Raw genomic sequence first — 13,138 nt, 5'->3', positions numbered from 1 at the left:
GATGTTCTTGATCCAAGGATATGGAGCAGAGTTTGAGAGGCTTACATTGTTAGTGTTGGGTGGGTGAGGGAAGGGAGATGGAGGGGGTGATAAAGTTAATGGGTGGATGAGGGGAGGGATCTTGATCCAAAGTGCTGCATCATTGGGGTGAAAGATGAGTGTTCTTGATCTAAGGAAATGGAGCTAAGTTGTTGGCGAGTCAGGAGCTGGAATATCTCTCCTACTGATCCAGGGGATGAAACATGGATATTATTGGTCCAGGAGCTGGAAAACGGGTGTTCTTGGTCCAGGAGCTGGAATATGGGTATTCATAGTCCAGGGGCTGGAACATGGGTATTCTTGGTCCAGGAGCTGGAATATGGATATTCATGGTCCATTAGCTGGAACATGAGTACCCTTGGTCCAGGAGCTGGAACATGGGAACTCTTGGTCCACGAGCTGGAACATGGGTATTCTTGGTACAGGAGATAGAATATGGGTATTCTTGGTACAGGAGATGGAATATGAGTATTCTTGGTACAGGAGATGGAATATGGGTATTCTTGATACAGGAGATGGAATATGGGTATTCTTGATATAGGAGGTGGAACATCGGTCCTCTTGGTCCAGGAGCTGTGTGGAGAAATTTTCTCCAGAAAGGGGAGGTATCAGCCCTTTTCAGCCCTTTCAGCCCCCTTTCAGCCCCCTTTCAGCCCCGTGATAGACTCAGCCCTCCAAAGGGGCCGATAGCGTCTAGCTTCCTGGTCAACACTAAAATAATTCTACATGCCTGTACTCTGCAAAGCCTCTTGGTCACTTATGCAATGGAAGTAGTGTTCGTGTTTACGAGTGACAGACAGTTGAGGAGAATGACTCTGCCGTAGCAGGTAAAGTACAGAAAATTCCTGCATCACTTTATACACCTGTGGGACAATCATGAACTCTCACTGACGGAGAAAAATCAAGAAATCAAGCATTTGTGATGCAAACTGTTGCAGTGTTAAGTAAGTGAAATTATGCTGAGATCGGCGGCTGGGGGCAGCACCAAAGAGAGGAATGGGCGCCGTGGGGCAGATTGCAACCAACTACGGACCGAGGAGCGTGAATCGTGCTTGCATTGTTGACCTAAACAAAGGAGCTAACAGTGCGCCCTCAGCCACACTGACAATCTCCATCTTAACAATATAAATATTAAAAAGAAATGTGGGCAGCTTCTTAGACATTATTGTGAGATGAATAAATGGACAAGTATTGAAGAACGGAGTGACAGTACGAGTGCTACGAGACATTCTTAGACACTATTCTTCAATCAAGACAACGATCCGGGTAAACATACAGGTCCGATACAGATACCCAGGTAGGTCTAGTTAGTAATAATACTAGTTAGGTCAGCTGCGCAGCAGATAGCTAGTTTATTATTTCTCTAGATTTACCACCATACACCCGATGGCAAGCGAGCCATCGATCCCAAACAGATAATTAATATCAGCAATCAGTTTCTGAAATATACTGAAATAACACCCCCCTAGGGGTAATTATAGTTATACTTGTCCCCCACAGCTCCGTGGTTGTGGCCCCTCAAGGAAGGTTCCTTGATGTTGGTGAGGGACTCTTGATTTAGGGAATTGGATCTATGCTCCAGTTCCCCAAATTAAGCCTGAATGCCTTCCACATCCCCCCCAGGCGCTGTATAATCCTCCGGGTTTAGCGCTTCCCCCTTGATTGTAATAATAATAATCCGTGGTTGTGGAGCAACTGTCTCACGACGGAGGTACCTACTGGCAGAAGCTGCGGTAGGTAGAGACAGCGACAAAGCTGTTAATACCTAGTTTATATTTTATTCTACAAGTTAATTTTAATCATAGTTTTGGTAAGATAAATTTTACCAAAAGCTGGAATATGGGTATTCATGATCCAGGAGCTGGAACAGGGGTACTCTGGTACCAGGAGCTAGAACATGGGTACTCAGGGTCCAGGAGCTGAAGCAAGAGCATAAAAGTTCACTAGTCTAGGATAATATTTCAGTCCCTGCTCTGCTGGTTCCCCACTCTGTTTATTCCTCACTCTGCCAGTTCCCCCATTGCCGGGTCCCCATTCTGCTGGTTCCCCATTCTGCCGGTATCCCATTCTGCCGGTATCCCATTCTGCCGGGTCCTCACTCTGCTGGTTCCCAGGTCAGGAAAATGTCCTCTTAATAACGCGGCAGTAGGAAGGGTAGCAGCAAGGGAGACACTAGTAAGGGTAGCAGCAAGGGAGACACTAGTAAGGGTAGCAGCAAGGGAGACAGTAGGAGGGGTAGAAGCAAGGGGAGACAGGAGTGGTAGCAGCAAGGGAGACAGGAGGAATAGCAGCAAGGGAGACAGTAGGAGGGGTAGCAGCAAGGGAGACAGTAGGAGGGGTAGCAACAAGGGAGACAGTAGGAGGGGTAGCAACAAGGGAGACAGTAGGAGGGGTAGCAGCAAGGGAGGCGATAGGAGGGGTAGCAAGGGAGACAGGAGGGGGTAGCAGCAAGGGAAACAGGAGGAATAGCAGCATGGGAGACAGAAGGGATAGCAGCAAGGGAGACAGTAGTAGTAGCAGCAACAAGGGAGAAAGTAGGAGAGGTAGCAACAAGGAAGACAGTAGGAGAGGTAGCAACAAGGGAGACAGTAGGAGGGGTAGCAACAAGGGAGACAGTAGGAGGGGTAGCAACAAGGGAGACAGTAGGAGGGGTAGCAGCAAGGGAGACAGTAGGAGGGGTAACAACAAGGGAGAAAGTAGGAAGGGTAGCAGCAAGCGAGACAGTAGGATGGGTAGCAGCAAGGGAGACAGTAGGAAGGGTAGCAGCAAGGGAGACAGTAGGAAGGGTAGCAGCAAGGGAGACAGTAGGAACGGTAGCAGCAAGGGAGACAGCAGGAGGGGTAGCAGCAAGGGAGACAGTAAGAGGGGTAGCAGCAAGAGACACAGTAGGAAGGGTAGCAGCAAGGGAAACAGTAGGAAGGGTAGCAGCAAGGGAGGCAGTAGGATGGGTAGCAGCAAGGGAGACAGTAGGAGGGGTAGCAGCAAGGGACACAGTATGAAGGGTAGCAGCAAGGGAGACAGTAGGACTGGTAGCAGGGAGACAGTAGGAATGGCAGCAGCAAGATAGGCAGGAGGGGCAACAGCAAGGGAGACAGTAGGAGGGGTAGCAGCAAGGGAGACAGTAGGAAGGGTAGCAGTAAGGTAGGCAGTAGGAGGGGTAGCAGCACGGAGACAGTAGGAAGGCTAGCAGCAAGGGAGACAGTAGGAAGGCTAGCAGCAAGGGAGACAGTATGAGGGGTAGCAGCAAGGGAGACAGTATGAGGGGTAGCAGCAAGGGAGACAGTAGGAGGGGTAGCAGCAAGGGAGACAGTAGGAAGTGTAGCAGGGAGACAGTAGGAGGGGTAGCAGCAAGGGAGACAGTAGGAAGTGTAGCAGGGAGACAGTAGGAGGGGTAGCAGCAAGGGAGACAGGAGGGGTAGCAGCAAGGGAGACAGGAAGGGTAGCAGCAAGGGAGACAGTAGGAGGGGTAGCAGCAAGGGAGACAGGAGGGGTAGCAGCAAGGGAGACAGGAAGGGTAGCAGCAAGGGAGACAGTAGGAGGGGTAGCAGCAAGGGAGACAGTAGGAGGGGTAGCAGCAAGGGAGACAGTAAGAAGGGTAGCAGCAAGGGAGACAGTAGGAGGGGTAGCAGCAAGGGAGACAGTAGGAAGTGTAGCAGGGAGACAGTAGGAGGGGTAGCAGCAAGGGAGACAGTAGGAAGTGTAGCAGGGAGACAGTAGGAGGGGTAGCAGCAAGGGAGACAGGAGGGGTAGCAGCAAGGGAGACAGTAGGAGGGGTAGCAGCAAGGGAGACAGTAGGAAGGGTAGCAGCAAGGGAGACAGTAGGAGGGGTAGCAGCAAGGGAGACAGTAGGAAGGGTAGCAGCAAAAGAGACAGTAGGAGGGGTAGCAGCAAGGGAGACAATAGGAAGGGTAACAACAAGGGAGGCAGTAGGAGGGGTAGCAGCAAGGGAGACAGTAGGAAGGTTAGCAGCAAAGGAGGCAGTAGGAGGGGTAGCAGCAAGGAGACAGTAGGAAGGCTAGCAGCAAGGGAGACAGTAGGAGGGGTAGCAGCAAGGGAGATAGGAGGAGGGGCAGCATCAAGGGAGACCGTAGGGGTAGAAGCAAGGGAGACCGTAGGAGGGGTGGCAGCAAGGGAGACAGTAGGAGGGGGTAGCAGCAAGGGAGACAGTAGGAAATGTAGCAGCAACGGAGACAGTAGGAAGGGTAGCAGCAAGGGAGACAGTAGGAAGTGTAGCAGCAAGGGAGACAGTAGGAAGGGTAGCAGCAAGGGAGACAGTAGGAAGGGTAGCAGCAAGGGAGACAGTAGGAAGGGTAGCAGCAAGGGAGACAGTAGGAAGGGTAGCAGCAAGGGAGACAGTAGGAAGGGTAGCAGCAAGGGAGACAGCAGGAAGGGTAGCAGCAAGGGAAACAGTAGGAAGGGTAGCAGCAAGGCAGACAGTAGGAAGGGTAGCAGCAAGGGAGACAGCAGGAAGGGTAGCAGCAAGGGAGACAGTAGGAAGGGTAGCAGCAAGGCAGACAGTAGGAAGGGTAGCAGCAAGGCAGACAGTAGGAAGGGTAGCAGCAAGGCAGACAGTAGGAAGGGTAGCAGCAAGGGAGACAGTAGGAAGGGTAGCAGCATGGGAGGCTCACAGAAGGATGCAGGACTTTTTGCTTAGCAAATCACTAGCAGATCTTTTTGTTAGTGATGCCAACCAGTTAATTTAAGGGAAAATTCGATAACCACTCATATATATATATATTTTAACAACTTGTTTCAGTGATCTGATTCCTGCTTACATGGATGTGGCTAAAATTATTCAAATATAATTTTTATTTTATAAGTATTTATCTTATGTATGGCACTGGAATGCTAGTTGAGTGAGCGTCCTGGCGCACGATGATGATGCGCGTCCACTGCTGTGTATCCAAAACATTATTTTTCAAGCATTAAACGCTTATGTTTATGTTGTATCCCAGATTTAAATTTCCAAATACATAAATAAAAATTCAGAAAAGAAGAATGTTAATTTGGGTACATGAGTTAATATGAGTATACGCCACATATTAAAAATGGAGTTCTTAAAGAAGGTCTCTCTGACAGTCCATCCATCAACCTTTGAGGATTTTAAGTGCAGTGGTAGAGCGACGAACTGTCAATCTAGCCACAGACAGATGGCTCTAGTCCCGAGTACCTCATTCAGACATTCACTCAAAAACAAGTAATCCACATAAAGCTTCTATTTATGAGGTATGTACGAAACCTCAAGACTAAATGCTTTCATTGAATTCCATGTCTTTATGCATATTTATCAACTTGTAGTCACCATGCACTGAGGAAACAGACTTTGTAACTCACCCCTAAGCTCCTGGTGAGGCCGACGACAGCATGCTTGGTGGCAGCATAGACGGGTCCCAGAGGCGTTGGCTTGAGTCCTGCGATACTAGAGATATTAACCACAACGCCTCCATCACCGCCAAGGTTTATGCCCATCCTCTCCAGCGCCAGTAGTGTTCCCCTCATACATCCTCCCTGGAACACGTGGTATACATATATACTATGAGACTAAAGGTTAAAAGGCTCTTTGATGCTAATAGGAACCATAAAGCTTCAACATGGATAAGCGAAACACCAGCTTCTGAGTAGTATTAAGAGATTCAAAATCTGAGTTTGAACGTATGGCAAGCTTTTCCAAAGTCTAGGAGGCAAGTACTGAAAATTTTCAAACCCCTTATTGGTGCTCAAAGTATAGCAAAACACTTACTAAACAGAATAGCTGTATATTTAATAACGTTATTGTTTCAGTAAAAGTAGCAGAATAAAACAGTGCTGTCAGGGATATTTCATCTCAGTAAGCTTAGCTATAAATGTCAAAAAATTGAGAAATGTTCTCATTTTAGTAGTTTTTCCAATTATTTCAAGTTTCCTTCCTGGCATCTGCCTTGTCAGGAGGCAGGTGTGGAGGTTTCAAGCCACAGCATCAGTCTTGTTTGATGGATGATGTGGGAGACTCGTATCAGGAGAAGAAAGGTATGAGATGCTCATACCCCAACATCCACCTTCATAGGAAGGAGACCTGAGGGCTCAGGGAAAGACTTATGCCCTTGCATATAGACCGTCAGGAGGCAGGAAGCACGTGTCGGGGACTCATGCCCCCATGTGTTGATTCATGCCTCAATACCAACTTTGTCAGGAGACAGGTGTGAGGGACTGTTGCCCAGCGCCCATCATGTCATTAGCGAGCTGTGGGGACCTAAGCACCTGCGCCTGCCTTGTTAGGATGCTAGTTAGGAAACTCATGCCTTGAACCTACCTTCCAGGAAGCAGGTATGGAGAACTCATGTTCTCACACCTGCCTTGTCAAGCAGCAGGTGTTGGTCACTCATGCCTTTACACTCACATTATCAGGTGTTAGGTATTTGGGGATTTATCCTCTCTCCCCGTGTCATGCTTCACAGGATGAGCTACAAATGTAGAAAAGTAAAATAAACATTTTTCTTACTTTAGTAGCTCTGTTTCAAGTTTTCATCCCCACACCTGCCTTGTCAGGAGGCGGTTGTAGGGGGCTCATTACCCTGCATCCATCATTTCAGACGGAGGAGTTGGAGACTCGTATCAGGAGGTGGGTGTTGGGACAATACATCATAGCACCCACCTTGACTGGAAGTGGGTGCATGGGGGCTAAGGGAAAAACTCATGCACCTGTTGATTGCCAGGAGGTAGGTGAGGGGTGACTCATGCATCCTCATCTGACTTTCAAGATGCAGGTGTGTGGGAGAGTCACATCCCACATCCATCATTCTGGAAGCAGGTGTTGAGGACTCCTGCCCCTGCACCACCATGTTTGAAATTAGTTGAAGGGGACTCGCACCTCCCACACCTGCCTACTTAGGAGGTTACCTGGAGGTTATTCCGGGGATCAACGCCCCCGCGGCCCGGTCCATGACCAGGCCTCCCGATGGATCAGGGCCTGATCAACTAGGCTGTTACTGCTGGCCGCACGCAGTCCGACGTACGAGCCACAGCCCGGCTGATCCGGCACTGACTTTAGGTATCTGTCCAGCTCTCTCTTGAAGGCAGCCAGGGGTTTATTGGCAATTCCCCTAATGCTTGATGGGAGGCTGTTGAACAGTTTTGGGCCCCGGACACTTATGGTGTTTTCTCTTAGTGTATCAATGGCGCCCCTACTTTTTATTGGCGGCATTTTGCATCGCCTGCCCAGTCTTTTACTTTCGTAGGGAGTGATTTCTGTGTGCAGATTTGGGACCATTCCTTCCAAGATTTTCCAAGTGTAGATTATGATATATCTCTCCCTCCTGTGTTCCAACGAGTACAAGTCAAGTGCTTCCAAGCGTTCCCAGTAGTTAAGGTGCTTGACAGAACTTATACGTGCAGTAAAGGATCTCTGAGGTGGGTGTGGAAGACTCCCACACCCGTTTTGTCAGGGTGCACATGTAGGGGACTCATGCTCCAATGCCCTGCTTATCAAGAGGTGGGTATAGGGGAAATCATGCCCCCATGGCCTTGTCAGGAAAGTAGTGTGAGGGAGTTATACCCACACTCCACTACCATGAATTAGGTGTGAAGGACTTATGTGCCACACCTGCCTTGTTATGAAGTGGTGTTGGAAACTTCTGCACCTGTTTTGTCAGGCTGTGCATGCAGAGGACTAACACCACACTGCCCATCTTAACAGGAAGCTGCTATAAGAGACTGACACCACGCTGCCCATCTTAACAGGAGGCTGATGCAGTGGAATTAGACTCCTGCATCCAGTCATCAGAAGTTAAGTATAGGAGTCTCCCACACCCTGCCCCCAGCTTATCAGAAGGCAGGTGTTGAAAACACCTTCATTATCACCTTATCAGATGTGTATCTTAATTTTAGGTTCAAAGAAATATATGAATCTTTTCAATTAGGCTAAGTTTTTAAATGCAAATTCTTACAATAAAAAAATTCCACTTAAGTGGTGTGCCCTCAAATAAATATTCTGGAATACGTTTTGGAAATCAATAATAAAATAAGCTTTAACCTGATGTACTACTCAAACTTGTCAACTAAGAAGTGCTGCTCCCTAAATTTAGTTAAATTGTGGGTGAACCTGCAGGTAATTGTAACAGAATTTCTGTCAGTGGATTCCTACTTGAAGGAAATCTGAGAAGGACAATGTAATATGTCTGAATGATAATGTGTAGAATGATAGCTCTAGGCCTTTCGTGTTGCAATCAATACATCATCAGGAGCTTGCAAACTTGCAGAAAAGAGGAGGATGTCCAAGCAAATACGATCCCTAAGGAAGTCTTCACTGGAGTGAGGGAGAGAGAGAGAGAGAGAGAGAGAGAGAGAGAGAGAGAGAGAGAGAGAGAGAGAGAGAGAGAGAGAGAGAGAGAGAAAGGGGACAGGATGTGCCCCCAGTACCCAATGATAGAAGGTTGAATATTATAGCATTAGAAAAATCGCACAAGCATTGATAACGTAATGACAGCCTAAACGAAAGTAACCTGCCAATTATAAAAAATTTGGTGAGACTCCACTATAAGTAATTTTACATACATTGCCAGTGATATAGAAGTCACTGGCAATTATGGAGAAACCGTCCACGAGAAAACGGCTCCGTGGATAGTTACTCCATAATTACCAGTGACTTCTCTATCACTGGAGCTTTCGTGACTTCTCACATTATCAATATAATGTGAGAAGTCAAGAAAGCACTTAGAATTTCACTAGTTTTTTCACCGGGGTTGTTCGGCGCGCGCACACACACACACACACACACACATATATATATATATATATATATATATATATATATATATATATATATATCTTGGTCGATAAAAGACTGTTGAGTAGACTTCAGGATGTACATGTTTATAGAGGGGCCACAGATATATCAGATCAGTTTTCAGTTGTAGCTACAGTGAGAGTAAAAGGTAGATGTGACACAAGAAAAACAGAAGCAGCAAGTAAGAGAGAGGTGAAGGTTTATAAACTAAAAGAGGAGGCAGTTAGGGTAAGATATAAACAACTATTGGAGGATAGATGGGCTAGTGAGAGTATAGGCAATGGGGTCGAACATGTATGGGGCAGGTTTAAAAATGTAGTGTTAGTGTGTTCAGCAGAAGTTTGTGGTTACAGGAAAGTGGGTGCGGGAGGGAAGAAGAGCGATTGGCGGAATGATGATGTAGAGAGAGTAGTAAGGGAGAAAAAGTTAGCATATGAGAGGTTTTTACAAAGTAGAAGTGATGCAAGGAGGGAAGAGTATATGGAGAAAAAAAAGAGAGGTTAAGAGAGTGGTGAAGCAATGTAAAAAGAGAGCAACTGAGAGAGTGGGTGAGATGTTATCAATAAATTTTGTTGAAATAAGAAAAAGTGAGATTAACAATCTGAGGAAGCCTAGGGAACAAATGGATTTGCCAGTTAAAAATAGGAGAGGAGGGTTATTAAATGGAGAGTTAGAGGTATTGGGAAGATGGAGGGAATATTTTGAAGAATTGTTAAATATTGATGAAGATAGGGAAGCTGTGATTTTGTGTATAGGGCAAGGAGGAATAACATCTTGTAGGAGTGAGGAAGAGCCAGTTGTGAGTGTCGGGGAAGTTTGTGAGGCAGTGGATAGAATGAAAGGGGGTAAGGCAGCTGGGATTGATGGGATAAAGATAGAAATGTTAAAAGCAGGTGGGGATATAGTTTTGGAGTGGTTGGTGCTATTAGTTAATAAATGTATGGAAGAGGGTGCGTTACCTAGGGATTGGCAGAGAGCGTGTACAGAGAGTGCAAAAAATTAAAGGAGAAACTTTCGTTTTTCCTTTTGGGCCACCCCTTCTCAGTGGGATATGGCTGGTACGTTGAAAGAAGGAGAAAGAAGTCTGTTGAGTATACCTTGTAAAGTGTATGGTAGAGTTATTATTGAAAGAATTAAGAGTAAGACGGAGAGTAGGATAGCATATGAACAAGGAGGCTTTAGGAAAGGTAGGGGGTGTGTGGACCAAGTGTTTACAGTGAAACATGTAAGTGAACAGTATTTAGATGAGGCTAAAGAGGCTATTGTGGCATTTATGGATTTGGAAAAGGCGTATACAGGGTGGATAGGGGGGGCAATGTGGCAGATGTTGCAGGTGTATGGTGTAGGAGGTAGGTTGCTGAAAGCAGTGAAGTGTTTTTACGAGGATAGTGATGCTCAAGTTAGAGTATATAGGAGAGAGGGAGATTATTTCCAAGTAAAAGTAGGCCTTAGACAAGGATGTGTGATGTCACCGTGGTTGTTTACTATATTTAGAGATGGGGTTGTAAAAGAAGTGAATATCTTGGCAAGAGGCGTAGAGTTAAAAGATAAAGAACCAAACAAAGTGGGAGTTGTCACAGTTGCTTTTTGCTGATGACACTGTGCTTTTGGGAGATTCTGAAGAGAAGTTGCAGAGGTTGGTGGATGAATTTGGTAGGCTATGTAAAAGAAGAAAATTAAAAGTGAATACAGGAAAGAGTAAGGTTATGAGGAAAACGAAAAGATTAGGTGATGAAAGATTAGATATCAGATTGGAGGGAGAGAGTATGGAGGAGGTGAATGTATTCAGATATTTGGGAGTGGATGTGTCAGCAGATGGGGATGAGGTGAATCATAAAACTGATGAAGGGAAAAGGGTGAGCAGTGCACTTAGGAGTCTGTAGAGACAAAGAACTTTGTCCGTGGAAGCAAAGAGGGGAATGTATGAGAGTATAGTTTTACCAATGCTCCTGTATGGGTGTGAAGCATGGGTGATGAATGTTGCAACGAGGAGAAGGCTGGAGGCAGTGGAAATGTCATGTCTGAGGGCAATGTGTGGTGTGAATATAATGCAGAGAATTCGTAGTTTGGAAGTTAGGAGAAGGTGCAGAATTACCAAAACTGTTGTCCAAAGGGCTGAGGAGGGGTTGTTAAGTTGGTTCGGACATGTAGAGAGAATGGAACGAAACAGAATGACTTCGAGTGTATACATCTGTAGTGGAGGGAAGGTGTGGTAGGGGTCGGCCTAGGAAAGGTTGAAGGGAGGGGGTAAAGAAGGTTTCATGTGCGAGGGACTTGGACTTCCAGCGGGCATGTGTGAGCGTATTTGATAGGAGTGAATGGAGACAAATGGTTTTTAATACTTGATGTGCTGTTGGAGTGTGAGCAAAGTAACATTTATGAAGGTATTCAGGGAAACCGGCAGGCCGGACATGAGTCCTGGAGATGGGAAGTACAGTGCCTGCACTCTGAAGGAGGGGTGTTGGTGTTACAGTTTTATAAACTGTAGTGTAGAGCACCCTTCTGGCAAGACAGTGATGGAGTGAATGATGATGAAACTTTTTCTTTTTCGGGTCACTCTGCCTTGGTGGGATTCGGCCGGTGTGTTTATATATAATATATATATATATATATACCCACCTTTCCTCTTCCCCAAACAGGCGCATATACACCGTGTGCTTTTGTTCCGACAATGGAGTGCTTGTTTACCATGTATATAGTGTATAGTGCGCTGTATGTGCTTAGCATGCGCATGGTATGCGCACAGTATGTGTAGTGTATAGCAGTGTGTCGTTTATATTGGGGGCTGTGCACAGAACAGTGGTGTATAGTGACGTCATGTCACTAAAAGTGACCTGTCTGGGAGTGCCCTGCTATCCCTCCTTTCACATCTTCCACACCTCCCTTTCCTCCACAGCCCACCACAAGGACGGGAGACCTCTCCCCCCCCCTCCACCACCACAATGAACCACATGCGGTATGTACCATGCGCCATTTTCCCTTCAGCCCGGGTTTACCACACAGTTTAAGGTATGGCAGATGATGCAGCCATGTGAGGTTTGTGGAGAGTTTCGAGTACGCAACAGGGGTGGCCGTATTCGTGCACACAATGGGTGTGTGGGATCACATATGCCCCCAGCAGAGAGCAGCCCACAGCCTCCACTGGCAGATGAAATTCCAATGGCAACCTCCTCACTTGCAATAACCTTCTGTTAGCATTCAAATCCACTGCTAGCAGTACCCCATCCCACTTCCCTAAAGCGGCTCACCCATATGTAGCAGGAAAATTCACAGACCTTCTTAAGTAGGTGAAAGGAGGTTCCACCAACTTAGAAGCCCGAGGCACCATCAAAGAATGGCACAACCTACCCCTGTTCGGCAATGTCTGTCTTGTAGTTCCTGAAAGATGAGGCAAACTGCTAACCACATCAGTCACCAAGGCAGTGCGCAACTACCCAAGAACAGATAATTGTGTCCCTCTGCCCCATCATCGCAGGAATCATAGAGGCAGACCCAAGAAAAGTTCCACTGAAAACTAGAAAATTTGCGCACAAGTTAGCAAAAAAATCGAAGAAGGTAACACAGTGAGAGCAATCATAATAATTACAAGTGACGACACTGTAGCCCCCAAAGTTGAGACCACAGCCCAAGCACTAAGAGACAAGCATCCAACCAGGGACACCATAGCCATCAACAACAACCCTGAGGAAGACCCCATCACTGAACAATTAATTTTGCCAGAATCAGAAGTCTATAAGGCGATTGTGTCATTTCCAACAGGATCTGCAGGAGGTTACACTGAAATTCGACCACAACACCTCAAAGAGATGGTAAATTCAGTATTCAGTGCATCTACATCAATTCTTCTCACCGAGTTAACAACTTTCGTCAACAACTGCCTGGCTGGGCAAATCCCAGAAGAAATTAAACCTTTCTTCTTTGGAGCCTCGCTATGTGCTTTGAAGAAGAAGGATTGGGAAATCAGACCCATTGCTGTTGGTAACACTCTTCCCCATCTCGTTGCCAGAGCAGCAGTAAGAAACATTCGCCTAGAAGTTGCCAGTTTACTCCAGCCACACCAACTGGGCTTTGGGGTCTCTCAAGGCAATGAAGCCGCAGCTCATGCAGCAAGGGCCAATATCAAGGGTCTACCAGAAGACAAGGTCATAGTCAAACTTGATTTTAGAAATGCTTTAATATGGTGAAGAGAGATGTTGTCTTGCCGGCCGTTCGGGATTGGTTCCCCAACGGCCGGTTCCTCAATTCTTTTGTTTGGAGAACATGAAATTCTCTTATCAGAGGGTGTTTAACAGGGTGACCCACTCGCTCCACTTCTAGCCTGTGTAGCCAGCTCAACAT

General features: G+C 46.6%; 1 protein-coding gene across 1 annotated transcript in view; it reads right to left on the bottom strand.

Annotated features, from left to right (window-relative positions):
• Positions 1 to 5,322: 5,322 nt before the first annotated feature.
• The window catches only part of LOC128699674 (15-hydroxyprostaglandin dehydrogenase [NAD(+)]), a 281,913-nt gene continuing 274,097 nt past the window's right edge, over positions 5,323 to 13,138 (bottom strand). The window contains exon 5 of the mRNA XM_053792426.2: positions 5,323 to 5,547. Within this exon, the coding sequence (XP_053648401.2) occupies positions 5,338 to 5,547 (210 nt within the window). The 3' untranslated portion in view covers positions 5,323 to 5,337. The remainder of the gene's footprint in view (positions 5,548 to 13,138) is intronic.

Source organism: Cherax quadricarinatus, chromosome 67 (genome assembly GCF_038502225.1).
Source record: "Cherax quadricarinatus isolate ZL_2023a chromosome 67, ASM3850222v1, whole genome shotgun sequence".
In the NCBI taxonomy this organism is placed as follows: Eukaryota; Metazoa; Arthropoda; class Malacostraca; order Decapoda; family Parastacidae; genus Cherax; species Cherax quadricarinatus.
This window is presented reverse-complemented; position numbering and strand designations above follow the sequence as displayed.